Raw genomic sequence first — 15,214 nt, forward strand, 5'->3', positions numbered from 1 at the left:
GAATATTACGAGCCCTATTCTATAAATCCATCCATCCTTCTTCTCTACCACTTATCCTCTTGAGGGTCATGGGGAGAACTAGAGCCCAGCTGAACTAGAGCCAATTAAGGGTATCAAATGAACTTTACCCCAATATGCATGTCTGGACAGTGGGAGGAAGATGGAGAACCTTGAGAAAACCCACGCAGACACGGAGAGACAGAGAGAAAGACCTCAGCCAAACTGGGATTCAAACCGTGAACCTTCTTGCCATGAGGCGACAGCTAACCACTGCACCACCATGCTGCCCCTGTCAAAATTTGCTAATTCTATTAACCGACTATACTTCCTGTCTCCATCCATCTACAGACTATGATGCTGAGTTCTTTAGAGAGTTTGGAGAATACATCACACTTTGTTTTACAGACCTGGATTTCATCATATTTCAATACAGGACAAGCTTTTTGGTCCATTTAACACAAACCTACTCTACTGGCTGTGATGTTCAATTTGGTCTTCCTGCGAGCAGTTCAGTCTGAGTGAGGCACATGACGTGGGTGACTCAAGAAACAGAAACCTTTTTTCTTTTTTCATATTCCCTACTTTTATTGGCTTGGCTCTGCAGCACGCCCTCTTATATTAACATCATTTATTTGTTCTTTTTAAATGACACCGCTGTGAATGTCCATGTGTCTATGTGGTATTGGATATTATAAGAGGTGTGCAGGTTTTGTAAAGCTGATGAGAAAATGGACACGGGTCTAATTTATCACATCCAGTTAACAGATTCATATTCCCGTCCCGTTGGTGAACGGACAGGTCGTCATTTTGCCTGCAGCGGGCTGTCAGCGGGACCGAGGCCTGCGTGTGGCTGAACGTGTTAGTTTGTGAGCGTCCATCCCGCCATCATCATCAGTCCTTTTCACTGCAGCCATAATTACCACTGTCTGAGGGTAACCAACAGTGGCGGATCTCATTATGCCGTGATATGGGTCGCGTCTGCATATACAGGCACATACACACTCCCTATTTACATATGAATGCATCCAGTTTTGCACACACACCCACAAGCAGGCACACACTCATCTATCCACACCCACACACATGCAGACACACACAAACACAGCATTTACATATAAAAGCGTTAATGTGCAACACACATTACACATTTCACACACATAGCAGCCTATTCAAACATGCACCTCACACATACATGTATGGGCTACTCATAAATTTAGACACTTCCGTCAGAAGGCCTTCGCCAGCCGACAGGGATATGAACCCAATATAGCATCCCAGAGATAAGCCAGTGACTCTGGAAGCAGAACTAATATTATTTGCACGGTGTCGAACGTTTATCTGGCGCCGCCTGCAAAGTGATGGTTCGGTGTCACTTTTGTTTAATAATGATGTGCCAATAGTAATATGCCTGCTGGCTGGAAACCTATTACAGTTCAAAAGATTATCCAAATACAATCTAATTTGGAATATTGCATTTTGACAGCCTGTGACTGGAGGAGGTGGGATGGTAATGCGATATTTTCTTTCCTTTTTAAAAATTCCAATTAACATTTTTAATGCTCAACAAGCCAATGGTGACTGCAAATATGCAGAGGTGTTTGACTGTGCCAAATCTCCTGATGGCTTTCAGACAGCGGAGAGGGGGAAAAATAACTCGCACAATTCAAACTTTTGATTAGGTGAGTGCCATGTTTGGGCTCTTGTGTCAGTCGACTTTAAATTGACATTGTAGGGAAAAAAAATCTTTACATTCATCAGTCTTATCAGGGATGACAGAGATGCCTGCTGCTGTCATAATAAGTGGGTGAATCTTACCACTTTAATATCACACACATTTATGCTAAATTAATATTATGCAAATGCTGCTCTTGAGTAAGAAAGGAAGTAAGTAAGTAAGAATGAGGACGTTAGTTTGGAGGAGCAGGATAAAAAATGTACTGCTGATTATTAAAAATCACATTTTTAGCAATAATAATCTAGAAAAAACTTTCCACATTATTAAGATCTGTCTTTATGTACCTGCAGCCTTTTATCACCTTCCCCTTATAAATACTTAACAAAGATAGATCAACAGAGTTGATAAATTTAAAATAAATGATAATTTTTTGCCAGATATTAGAATGAAGTCATTAAATTAGAATTAAAATCCATCATCTGACATCATTATATATCACCAACATCTCATGTTTCAGGTGTAGCTGGAATTATTCTGTGATTAAGTGTTTTAATAAAACATTTTTTTGCTCATTCTCACTTCAATGTATCTCATCCGTTTCTTCAATCACTGATCTCCTGCTTTTGCATGAATGTGAGTTGTTGCTTCAATCACAGCGTGTTAATATCACAACTCCAGAAACACAAGATTTCAGGAAGGTTTTAAGACCATGAACTTAAATTTTTTATCTTCAGTACATTTATATATCAGCAAATAAATATTCTTCTCCACTACTTTTCCTCAAAGCTTATTGTTTCATTTTCATGTTTTTTTAAAATATATTTTTATAAGGTAATCAATAACAGGAGGGGGTTAGCAGCAGCCGCAACTTTTTAGAAGAAGACACATCTAAAATGGATTCAGAAAAAACTACGGCTGAGATTCAGTTATAATCACGTAGTACACTGTTGCATTATGGATAAGGGTAAACTTGTAAATACTTTTCATACTTTAAGTATATTCAAAAGCAAGTAGTCTACTTACTTTTACTCAAGTAGGAATGTTAAAGTGGTACTTTTACCTGAGAAATCTTTGTTTATTTGTTTGTCCTTTGACTTGAATAGAATGTTTGCTTCCTCCACCACTGCCTACAATGACAGAAACCATTGTTGAGAAAAATGTATTTGATCTGCACTTTGACTTGATATTTTGGTCCATGCCCCATTGATTAACATGGAGGAGGCTGGATTTGTGATCTACCCTGCAGCCAGCCACCAGGTGGCGATGGAGAAGCTTTGGCTTCACTTTTGTGAGTCATGTCGTCCATCCATGTAAAGGGTGTATGATAAATACACACAAATACACATGTCATATACAAAGATTTGGATTCAACACAGCGAGTCTACGATCCACAGGCAAACTATGAGTCATTCTTTTCAGTGCATTCAAACAAACTGTGAACCAGCTCTCAGACTTGAAAAGTGCTGCAGGCACAGGGAGGAGTTTTCTACCTTGTGACCTGACAGATCTGCTGGGAAGGTGAACTGACAGCATGTCTGATGTTTACTGTGGAGCTGAGCATTGAAGTAGTTTGTAGACAAAAAATTTTAAACTAAAAATAACCAAGTAAACATAAAAAATAACCACTTTGGTGATCAGGGTTACCAAAGAAATACTTGCAATACTAGAGCATAGGCTATAAGAAGTGATCAGCATTCATTTACTCTAAAGTAACGTCCTGTCCACACTAATGTGGAAAACGTTTCCCTCTGTGTTTGAGCCTCTCGTCCACAGCGGGCAACAGATTCTTTGTAAGAAGATTCTTACAGACGCCATCTAAAGTGCAAAGCTCACTCTAAATTTAAAGTAGAGTGGAAGATATATCCTTTAAATATCTTCACTTTTTGATGTGGAAGCTTTGCTCCGATAATCACCTCTAACATCAGAGGTTGATTGGTTGTGGGATGTGGAGAACTTCATCATAAACGTGTGGAATGCCACAGAGCAAAGCAGGAAGGATTTTTACATTAAAATGTTGATAGAAATATTTACTGACATGACTTTCTCCATGTTACTGCACTTACTGTTAAACTCCCTCCCCCACACATACTGTACACTGGCCTGCAGTGGAGAATGTGAATGGTGATGGACTGCACAGTATATTGTGCTGCTCAGATAAGAATGTGGCCATTGCAAATGCTAAGATTGAGTTGTGGCTGCAGAGGCAAATAACATCTCTTCATGTTAAGATGTGTGAAACATGGCGTGGTCAACCATAACCATTTCCAGAATTCTGAGGAGCGCATGTTCAGTATGTACAGAGGAAATGTTAAGTTCAGCATGAGGTCACGTAATAAAGTCTCTCGTCTCTTTCTCCAGCATCTCTGTACAACGTTTATGTTCTCCGCAATAGTGAAATGTGTCTGATGATGGCATTCAAACGATAAAATAATACATCTTTCTGAAATTCGGTGACATTTCAAAGGGTTTAAGAGTATTTATCGTACCAAATATAGATAATATCTCCTCGGCTGCTCCACAAATGAATCCAAGCTGTGCAAAATTCTGAAGGAAACACATTAAGTCCCCCCCAAAAGGGGCACTGAACACACGAGTAGTCACAGATCACTGGGATAGTGGAGACACATTAATGCAACAGGCAACAGATGCCACTGTTAAGTACGCCAATAAGAAAGTAGCAGGAAAGGAAGAGGAGGAGGAGGAGGAGGAGGAGGAGGGTAATAGAGTGAGAATTCAGAAGGTGAGGGCAGAAACAGCAGCAGCGACATGAATGACTACAAACATTACCTCACCGACTTGTGAGAATGTGATTGGTGATTGCGCGAAGCTGCCGGATTTAACTTGTGCTCCGCTTGTGTAGCACAGCAACAGGGAATCCATGGGTGATTTCTGTAGGTTTGTCATTCACATGGAAACAGTGCATGGGCTGTACTTCAGTGCATGACATCATGCATATTTCAGGGACCTGTAAATCAGTTCATTATAAAATAACCTGGTTTTAGTGAGAGAGTTTTTGGACATGTCTATGTTCATAAACACAACATGTGCTTTATGAATGCTGTTCTCCTGCCAATAGGGCCATCCCATAAAATGACATTTCTCCATTTTGTGAATGATTTATAGCCATGTTAGCGACGTGACACTGGAGATGGCTGCATGTCAACATGGTGTCACATCATCTGCACTGTCATTGTTGAAATAGGGAATAACCATCATCAATCAACAATTCAAGCCAAGACAGCTGCTATTTACGCAGCGTTGATGCTTATGTTTTCCTTCCTTTATTCAGTATATTTTGGTCCTGTGACGTTATTTGAGGTGTAGTGAAACAGACGATGTCTGACCTATCAGAGCAGTGAAGTGTCGGTAGAAAATAAAGCATTTACGAGGAGTGACTGGGTGTCGAAGTTTAGAGAGACCACCTTTGGTCAATCCGCTTTCTGGGTTTAAGTAGTGGGGAAATGGAATTCTAACAGACAGGACTTGAATTTACTGGACTTTCATGTTTTAACGTAATGTTCACACTGATGACATGACCATGTATTGTCCATGCTTTATAAGCTGTGTCTCAATTCAGGGGCTGCATCTGTTGGAGGCTGCATTCGAGGACTATCTGCATCACAGCAGCACAACAAGACTGAGACGTGTTCCTCCATCCCTGAGAAATTAAGGCTCCAATGGACGGATCTTTCCCAACACAAACTACGCCAGAATTGACAAACTGTTTTTCAAAAATGTACTAAGACCTCTTATGTTTGGGTATCACGCTTCAACTCGACTCAACAGCTAATGGTACACATGTTAAAAAAACCAAGGGGCATTTAAACTTTCTAAACGAGTCCAACTGCAGCTCAGTTCCTAGGCAACAGAAACAGTGATGGGATGAGCTGGTGGTGGTGATCGCAGAAATCCTCTGAAGACCAGAACGTCTCATTATTATTATTATTTCATATTATTATTTATCATCCTGTTTTACTTGGCCAGTTTCAACAGAAACAAATTTGGTTCATGGTTATGGTTTTTCATGGTTTATCATGTGTATTTCTATAGTTTTTGGTTTCTATGTGTGACCTTTGAAATAACGATGTCGACTGTTTTTATTAGTGTTATCTATTTATAACACAAAAATATTTTTTCTGCAGTGGTAAGGAGCACTTTAATTCTAACAGAATTTGAAAAATAATTAAGATATAGTATTTTATAAAAAAGGCCTCAGTCAGATTGATATAAGATGGGATCAGTGTATCAGTCCGGCAATAATATTCTTATTACCTTCAGGGTGATGACAGATACAAATTAGCTGCTAGCTAACTCTGGGGCAATTGATTTAAATTATACATTCTCTGTACAAAATACACCATTCAACCAGGTTCCTCAGTGTTTCCCCTCTCAAATTATTGATCAATTAAATAACCCACACACACACACACACACACACACACACACACACACACACACACACACACACACACACACACACACACACACACACACACACACACACACTCTGGGAGGGCTGGGTCTGCCAATCAGCCGAGCAGACCCAATAATCGACTGCTCGGTTCTCTCCCACAACAGTGTGACTCACACTCTGAGCTGTGCAAGTCAGTGGAGCGCATCAGCTTCCATCTTCACAGGAAATGCTGCCACCTCTTCCACTTTTATATCTCATTATGCACTTACATACACTCGCTAATAAACCCAGCATGCTCAAATCAGCCACGCAAACATGCGCTGAGAGTGCGAGGGGCATGTTGACAGCAAGGAGAAGAGTTCCTGTGATGGCACTGATGCTGGCTCATATACAGGCTTGATGCGTTAATGATTTTGGCACAGGAGAGAAAAGAGGACAGACTTCAAATATGATGCACAAAAACAAACCCTGCATTGAATATCTATTCTTCTATAGTTTGTGCTTTCTATGGGTGACCTTTAAAATAATGATGTCAAGTTTATAATTTACAATACAAAAGGATTTCTTTTTCTGCAGAGATAAGGACGACTTGAAGAGAGCTAGAAAAAAACAAAAAAATGCTAATTCTCAATCAGATTGCTTTAATGTCGTATCAGTGTATCACATCACCAATGATATACTGGCAAAGTAAAATTTCTAAAAGTTGTTATGTAATTGTCCGTCAATGTGTGTGTGTGTGTGTGTACTGTTTCAATTCGTGACAGTTTGGTGACCCTCCTGTTACTGTGTGACTTGAGGGACAAGATGAGATGAGTCACACTCACAGCTGTGACTCATCTCACCAAAGTAACATGATGTACTCATACATCCACAAGTACTACTCTCTGTCTCTCACTCACATACACACATGCCCACAGCTACACCGCACATTTCACAGTAAAATTTAATTTATTACATTTTACACCGAACACATAATTCTCTTTTGAAAACACGTGCTGCTCTTATTCACTATATTGTTTGCTTATTCAAAGGCAACAACTGTTGACTGTCTTGCACCTTTTACAGAAATCAGTTTAAGGTCATCCTCATCATCATCAAAAGTTATAGCTCTAGAGAAGTCACCTTTTCAGGACATCAGAAAAAGGCACAAGTTTTAAGTTATCAACTTATTTTTGAGTCCAAGTAAATGTTTATATCAAATTTGAAGAAATACCCTCAAGGTGTTCTTAAGATATCGGGTTCACGAGAATGGGATGGACAACCTTAATGGTTAAATGGTCATAACTAAACAGAGCTGCACAGTAACAGTGGCTCAGTGTAATGCTGATAATTATATGTAAATGACTCAACAGCAATTGGGTAATAGACGGTCATAACATTTGATAGGTATTTATTTCCCTCTCCAGATAAATTGTAATAACTGTGGCAATGAGGGTTGAATCTGAAGTTTGTGGCCTAAGTAACACTTTGACTCTACAGGAATCATCTGATGAAACATAAATGTCCAAAACATCTCTTACTGCAGGTTTGGAATATGAGGCTTAGTGAAAATTCAGTAAGGAAAGACTGCCTTCTAACGTGTGCCGTCACAGGCCCAGTTAATGCTATCTCTAGTCTCCACCAGCTCATTTTTCATCCAATCACTTTCTGGCACACTTGCCTTGAGCCAATCACCTGTAAGCTGTCAAAGTTTGAAATGTTTTCTCTCCCTCCTGTCATTCAGCTGTCACCTTGGTACCGCGATTACTGGGTGACCCACTTCTACTCCTGCTCAACAATAACTCTTGATACCTGGTCATCTCCCTTTGACTGTCCTACCAATCAGAAGCCCTTCATGAGACGTCCCAGATTCGGGCTCCATTCGTCATCACCACCTTCAGTGTCTCAGCTCCAGGGGGAAGACTCACTCATATTCGAAGCACCTTATTCATAGGACTGCTTTCATTGCTTTCTACTTCCTGCTTGAGTCTAAGTGACAAAGTGTTCAGAATCAATTCAATCTTATTTGTCTCTCTCCTGATTGAAATAAAATAAGTAAATCAAATGGAACCACAGTTCTAGGAGTTCAGTTTGCAGATCACAAATTTATTCTTGTCATTTGATTTGCACCAATGACACTTGAGTCCATTATCTTCATCATGGCCAATAACACAATAAAACAATGAATCAATAATAACATCCAGTGGAATCAGTGCAGTTAAATCAGGGCATCGTGGTTATAATGTTTTTTACTTGGTTTTTTTGTGGCCTATGAGGTGCCAGTGCATATTCCTCTCACCTCAGCACCTCACCACTTACTTGCGACTACGGTGTATGACTGTCAACAAAAAATCCAATTGGCATGAAAATGAAGAGAGGGGATACGGGCGACCAATCAGAAAGGAGTCTTTGTTCAGAGGTGAAAATAGAGCACTTGAAGCCCAACTGTTGCCTGGAGACACAGATTGCAGGCAATTAGGGAGCTAGATTACAATGGGGGAGAAAATAGGTGATACTGTCAATGAAGCACGAATTTGTGTGTGTGTGGGTGAGCACGTGTGACTGTAACTGATTTCAACACACCGGGCTGAGCATTAGTGCAGACATGTGAAAAAACACCTTTTTATCTGTAACCACTCCTGCATGTGAGCCCCTGTGATCCATGTGTGTATGTTCTGTATGTACCTGAATGGCAATGTGTTCTGAATCGTGTCACATGTCTAACTACTTGGAGAGCTGCTTGCCATTGAAAAAAATAAAAATATAAAAAACGTTATTAAGTTAAGGGGTAAAAATAGAGATTTCTACCATTAGTCATTAGGACTCTGCTCTCTCTCAGAGTCTAGGCGGACATTAGTCACTGTACAGAATTCTTTTTAAATATAAGACTATTGCACTGCACAAACAAAGTCGACAGCTACAATACAAGAGAGCCACAAGGTCTCTGGTTGAAGTCTTGGTACCATATTTATATGTTTAATTCGGGTTTATTTCGAAAATAAACATCTCTGATCAAGCTGTGTTTTTGAAGCCTGATGTGGTTTGAAGTATCTCGTCTACTTCTTGTTTTAATATAATTTCCAGGTATCCAAACGACCTCCATTTGTTTGATAAAATTACATTTTTTACATTCACAATAGATGAAAAACAAACAACCACAAGACCTTGTAAATGAAGAACCCTTCACTCCAACAAAAGCCTGGGGCCATGTTGCTCACCAGGGATCTTATTAAGAAGTGGGCTGCACATTTTCCACTTTTGACAATGTGATAGGTATCTTCCCCTCTTCTACACCTGGAGGCTTAGTGACCACATCCCCCGGATCCCTAAATCCCTTCCACTTTGACCGCAGCTCTCGTCTCCCTTCCCCCTCCCCCGGTCTGTGAAACAGCCTCTCTTTCAAGTTGGCCCTGGGCAGGATCCAAACGATAACCCCCATTGCCACCAGGGCCGAGCCGAGGCAAGACAGCCCAATCCCGGCGGCAGCACTGAGGTGCAGCCCCCTGTTGAAGCTAATGGCGTGGGTGTCGACAAAGAGCAGGTCCCCCTCTCCAAACGACTCGATTTTAGGGGGAGTGATGTAGCTGACTGACAGGCTGGCGATGCCTGCAGTCAGGATTAGGAGGCCCAGGGCCAAGGACACCTGGAGAGAGGACGGAAAGATGAAACCTTAATTTGTAGTCCTGATCTATATTTTTTTCTCTTAGTGAAACCACTGTTTGCTGCTCCTCCCTTCTTGTTAGGAAAGGTCATTTTGTTGTTTGTGATGCAGAAAAATTCAAATTGCCAAATGGGCAGGGGGCTTGCATGTAATCCTTCACCTTTACAAATACCACCACACCACTGCCTGTAGTTCATCATGCAGAGACAAAGGTTTAAAATGCACTGTGTGCACTATCGAGCACGTGTAGCAGAGTTTCACTTCATGGTTATTACAGTGGTGAAGCTCATCACGGGATGACACTGTGTGTCACAGAGGTGGCACGTCTCTGTCTGCCGCCCTCTCCAGGCCGACAGTGGGGCAGCTGTGACAGAGAGAGCAATGCATCTGGGATGTGTCATTTCATATTTACGGAAAATCTGAATTTCCCAAATCTCACAAACAGACAGAATTTACAATAAATATTTTCTATAACTGCATCTTCAAGTATTATTGAAAAGTATATACTTCTATTAATGCTACAAAAAAGTCTCGCCTGATGAATCTGGTCGAATCAAACCAATGTACACGTGTGTTAATCGAGAGAAGACATCACAACAGTCATTAGATTGTGGGGTAATTGCGGAAACATTAGCATCAGTCATAGACGATACTACAATAACAATGAATGGTGTAATACGTAAGAGGAAGAATCATCTTTCCCTGAACAATGAGGGTGTGATCCCACGGCTCCTCAGGGAATAATGCTCACATGTAATACACATAATTGTTCGTTTACCTGTGGGATTTCTCATGGGCGATAACAGACACCAATCATGGGTAGAATCTCTTTTGTGTTATATCAATCAGTAACTGATATGAAATATCAGAGGAGGACTGTTAAAGGGACAAACACAATGGGCCCTATCATACACCAGTGCCTTTGCTCAATTCAGACAGTGACTCAGTTGACATTTTCCCATCTGGCGCCTAAATGTGTTTGAATAGAAAATGCACTTGTGCACATCTGAGCGTCACGAGTCTGTTGGACTTAATGTAAGTGTGGTCTGGTGTTTTGCCCTCAAAGCAACAGAGAGGGAATATACAATTAAACACAAGCTGGTCTGGAGTCAGTGGACTGGTGCGAACTTTCACTATACACACAAGTAGATCTGTTTCCTCTGTAGAAAAGCATTCTCTCTATACATGCTATTGCAATAGCAATCAATGCAAGGGCACCTGGTTTTTAAAGGTAAAAGGTAAAGGTTACTCCTAAAACACAACCATGATTAATGGGGAGACTAAGTGCAACCCCACAGAATCACGCGCTTCGTGCTGCAACATTTGGATTTGGACACATTATACATCTACTTGCTCTATGCAGGTGAGACGCCATAGATAAAATAGAGCCCAGTATGTGTAGTTACCACATAATGCATGAAGTGCAAGAAATAACTAACATGTGTGATGTGCATTTCATGGATTTTTAATGATTTGTTTACCATCATGTTCAACTTCATAATTGATGCTGTCCCATTAAATAGTCTGTTTTCAAAATAACTGTATTCATCAGTTCAGTATGGCTTGATTAATTGGATCAAATTATCTAATAACGATTAAAATGAAAAGGAAAAAGTAATTTCATGGGTTTTAAGACAAATCGAGAAATACCATGTTAGGGTTGTACTCATCTGACAACCAATCAATTGCTGTTTACCTCCTTGTCTGCCCACAGTTGAAGTAATAAGTGTAGGATGTCACCATTAGTGTATGCATGCTTGAGTTAGGTAACAAATCATTTAAAAAGTAATAACAAATCATTAAAATGTGTTTCTGTGTTCACAAAACTTTCACCTTTGACTTTTGACTGAAATCTAATCAGTTTATCTTTGAGTCCATATTAAACGTTTGTTCCAACTTTACAGAATTGCCCTTAAGGTGTCACTGGCTGTGTTAACATTGATGCATGCGTTGTTAGCATCATATCTGGATTTCAGTATCCTGGCTAAGCCTATATCCCAGTTTTGAGAAAAGTTGAAATACTCTGTACGTTCCTGGGATGCAGGTGCACCTACACATCTTACCCCTGTTTCCCTGAAAACATAATGCCTTTGGCCATGGCTGTTGCCAGTATGGAAGCATAGTGATTGGCTAAAGGCGTGAGCTTGTCATTTCTCTACCTTCCAGACTGCTGAGTTCCACAGGGCTGACCTCGGGCTCTGGACGAACTCCCGATCCTCAGGGTCTCTCTCCCACATGGAGGATGAGCACTCCTCGTAGAAATGGTGCAGATAGGAACGAACCCCAAAATGAAGACAGCTAGAACCCGTCTGAAAAGGCGTTGTGCGGAAAGGGACCAAATTACTTGGGAGAGCAATCACATGATTCCACAATTACATTTGACTTCACAGTTTCTTACATTAGAGGAAAGTATAGTTGGTCAATGCCGCTGTGTCAGTGTAATCTTATGGGGCAACAGTCCACAAAATGTTCCCTAGAAGTACATTTTTCACCAATAAAAGGCTTGAAGACATTACAAATGTCTTACTCAATGAGAAGTCTCACTAGCAACCATGCAGGTCTGCTTCTTGCCTCTCTCTCTCTCATTCTCATTTGCTTTTCAGCGTGTAGGAGCTATATATCTGTATACTCGAACAAGTACAGGGACAACCATCGAAGTCAACTGCTTCAGCGGCGTTGTCCACATCAGAAAAACATTCTGCCATGATAGTTTCTCGCTGTAAAATCCAAACTCACTCACACTTATGTTTTCAACGCAAGTCTCACAAGACTTGACAGTGAATGTTTTCACTGAGCAAAACATGGGTGATGTTGCCAGACTCTCAACAAAGACCCATACATTTCCACCTTTTATTTATTTTTACCTTTAAAAAATGTGTGGACTCTTAGCTGTTTTAAAATCAAATAAAACAGATCAAACTCAAGAGAAAGTGACGCTCACCTCACTCCCAGAGGAGTCTCCTCCTGAGCCAGAGACACAGGCCTCGGAACACAACGCCATCACACCCCACGCACCTTGAACACCTGCAGTAAACATACACATACATATACACAGATATTCAGTCGTGAAGAGATTGATATGTATGTCAGCTGTATGGCCGCTATATAACACAAACACTGTTTATCTGCTGAATATGGATTTCCCTCAATAAAAGCCTCCCCTCCCTTCAGAGACCCATCATAAATCTTGGCCCTTGTCGTCAGGTCGCCCCGGTTATTGTTGCTGCGTGTGAACGATTGACGGCTACCGTGGCCCTGAGGTGCCTCTACGGATGAATCACACATATGCAAGTGTACGCTCGCTCTATTCGTCCTCATATGCACACATGTGAATAGCTGTTGTTATTCTCATGTGGTGCTTTGATTGATTTCTTTCATTCTTGGCCTTTAAATGGTTTCTCTAAGCGGCCACACATGCCTGATCTCAGTTTGTACCATAGAAGCAAGTTTAACCTGACTGCAGTTTAAAACACAATCCTGAAAATCACATCAGAGGTCACTCAACGAAAACACGCTGCTCAGGTGCTCTTGTGTTTTTACTCTCCTCCTCCGCTGCCAAAAGCATGAACCTGACAGGACAAGTTGACACCAAACCCTGTTCAATAAACAACTGTTTCTTTAATTCATGGGATTTTAAATTGTTACCTGATATTGTAGGGATGTATAAAAACGTATAAAAAAAAGTTATGAAAGTAAAGTTCTTGTGCCAATGAAAAGAGCAAAATGAGATGATAGACCATCTAGACTCTTATAATTTAGTATTAAATATTAATTCCAAATTAGTTTGTGCTTTCACATTTATTACAAGCTTGTAGAAATAGTGGTTATGCATTTTTTGACTATGTAGTATCACACCCATTTATTTTTCTCCGGGGTATACTTTATTTCCTTGTAAAGAAAATTAGCTGATATTTTACATTTTCGCCAGCATGGGGTCGAGTTTCAACCCATCTTTGGAGATCCTAAGTTGAAATTGAAATTGAAAAAACGCAGGGGGCGAATGGAGAGGAAACAGAAGTGGGGGAAGCCAACCTGGCTATGCGCTTGGTTAAAGGCTAACCCATACAGACCAACGCTCCCGAGTCTGTTCCTCACCAACTCCAGGTCTCTCACAAACAAGTCAGATGCGATCAAAATGATAATTACACTTCATTTTGTGACTATCATCACAGAGACCTGGCTAAACAACAACATCCTGGACACGGCGATCGAAGTAGCCAGCTGCTCTGTTTACAGAGCGGACTGAACGAGGGACTTCCAGTAAGGAATCTCTGAATGGACGACACTCCAAGTAAACACAAAACTGAAGATTACTTTTAATTATACAGCATACATTGAAAAAAAATGTATATATTTAATGTTTCTATTGTTTTATTATGCAATTTTGGCTGAAACACTGTTCACCCCTGAGACTCAAAAAGTGCTTTGTAGACTCAAACACTTAGCCCACCCCCTCCATCAGCATACAGGTGAGTGGATAATGAGTAAATTTTCATTTTGGGGTGAACTATCCCTTTAAACGTGTTGTAACTACACAGTTTTATATTTTGTAGGAGAGCAGCATCACACAGATGTGGTGTGTAAATAATTTGTATAATGTTTTGTAAATATATATATATATACATGTGTGTGTTTTTCTTTTATGGTTGTATTTGGATTATCGACTTTGAATTGCAATTATGATCAAACTGATCTATAATCAGTTCATGCTGAGGACCATTTGACCAGAACGCTGTCCATGGTGCTGATACAGTCACATCCACCTTCAAGTTTCCTCCAGACTCACTGAGTCCAGATCGACTGCAGGTCAGTGATGTAGTATTTTATAAACTGTAAATCATTTATTTGTTTTATGGGATCTTGAACGAAATCGAGAATGCAACAGGGTTTATTTTCTGCCACGCACGTATGCGAGATTTGCTTTTTCACGTTTCACAAACCGACGCAGAAAAACGTCAGATATGAAATGAAATGTTTAAACGGAGTGCGGAACAACACATGGTGGTTAAATTCAGCTGAGCCCCGACATATAAACCAACCAGCAGCACTGTGAGTCATCGCGGCCATTCAGCCTCTGTCCCTTTTAACACTTTTCCTCCGTCGCACTTCATCTAAAGCGACTCACTTTCTCCTCAGTCTTTTTGTTTTGCGCTCAGCTGCAGCTTCCTCTCGTCACTCTACCCGACTTCACAACCAGAGGAGCAGTCAGTCTTACCCTCCTGGCCCCAGCGGCTCGCTCTCCTCACTGGGGATCCATGTGCTGACGGACCGGTGGACTTCCAAAGCTGCTGCTGCGGCTGCTGCTGCAGCTGATGTGAATCAGTTGATGGGAAACACTGAGCATGCGTGTGCACTGTGGAAAAAAACAACAACAGCAACCCTTCAACCGTCGATGATACATGACATCTGTCTCTATCAGATAAACCTAGAGGTGAATAAATGTGTTTCATCCATTCAGCTCAAGTGAACGTTTCTACTTTCTAAC

The 15,214-nt window shown here is 40.7% G+C and overlaps 1 protein-coding gene across 6 annotated transcripts in view; it reads right to left on the minus strand.

Moving 5' to 3' along the window:
• Positions 1-8,153: 8,153 nt before the first annotated feature.
• The window catches only part of nrsn1l (neurensin 1-like), a 152,699-nt gene continuing 145,638 nt past the window's right edge, over positions 8,154-15,214 (minus strand). For 5 of the 6 annotated variants that reach the window (XM_069516805.1, XM_069516807.1, XM_069516808.1 and 2 more), the window contains 4 exons: positions 14,945-15,082; positions 12,671-12,753; positions 11,889-12,038; positions 8,154-9,711 (listed from right to left, as the gene is read on the minus strand). In XM_069516805.1, coding sequence (XP_069372906.1) covers positions 9,298-9,711; positions 11,889-12,038; positions 12,671-12,730 — 624 coding nt within the window. In that variant the 5' untranslated portion in view covers positions 12,731-12,753; positions 14,945-15,082 and the 3' untranslated portion in view covers positions 8,154-9,297. Of the gene's footprint in view, positions 9,712-11,888; positions 12,039-12,670; positions 12,754-14,854; positions 15,083-15,214 lie in introns of all 6 variants that reach the window. The other variant, XM_020090950.2, reaches the window with a different exon arrangement.

This window comes from Paralichthys olivaceus, chromosome 20 (assembly GCF_024713975.1).
Source record: "Paralichthys olivaceus isolate ysfri-2021 chromosome 20, ASM2471397v2, whole genome shotgun sequence".
NCBI lineage: Eukaryota > Metazoa > Chordata > Actinopteri > Pleuronectiformes > Paralichthyidae > Paralichthys > Paralichthys olivaceus.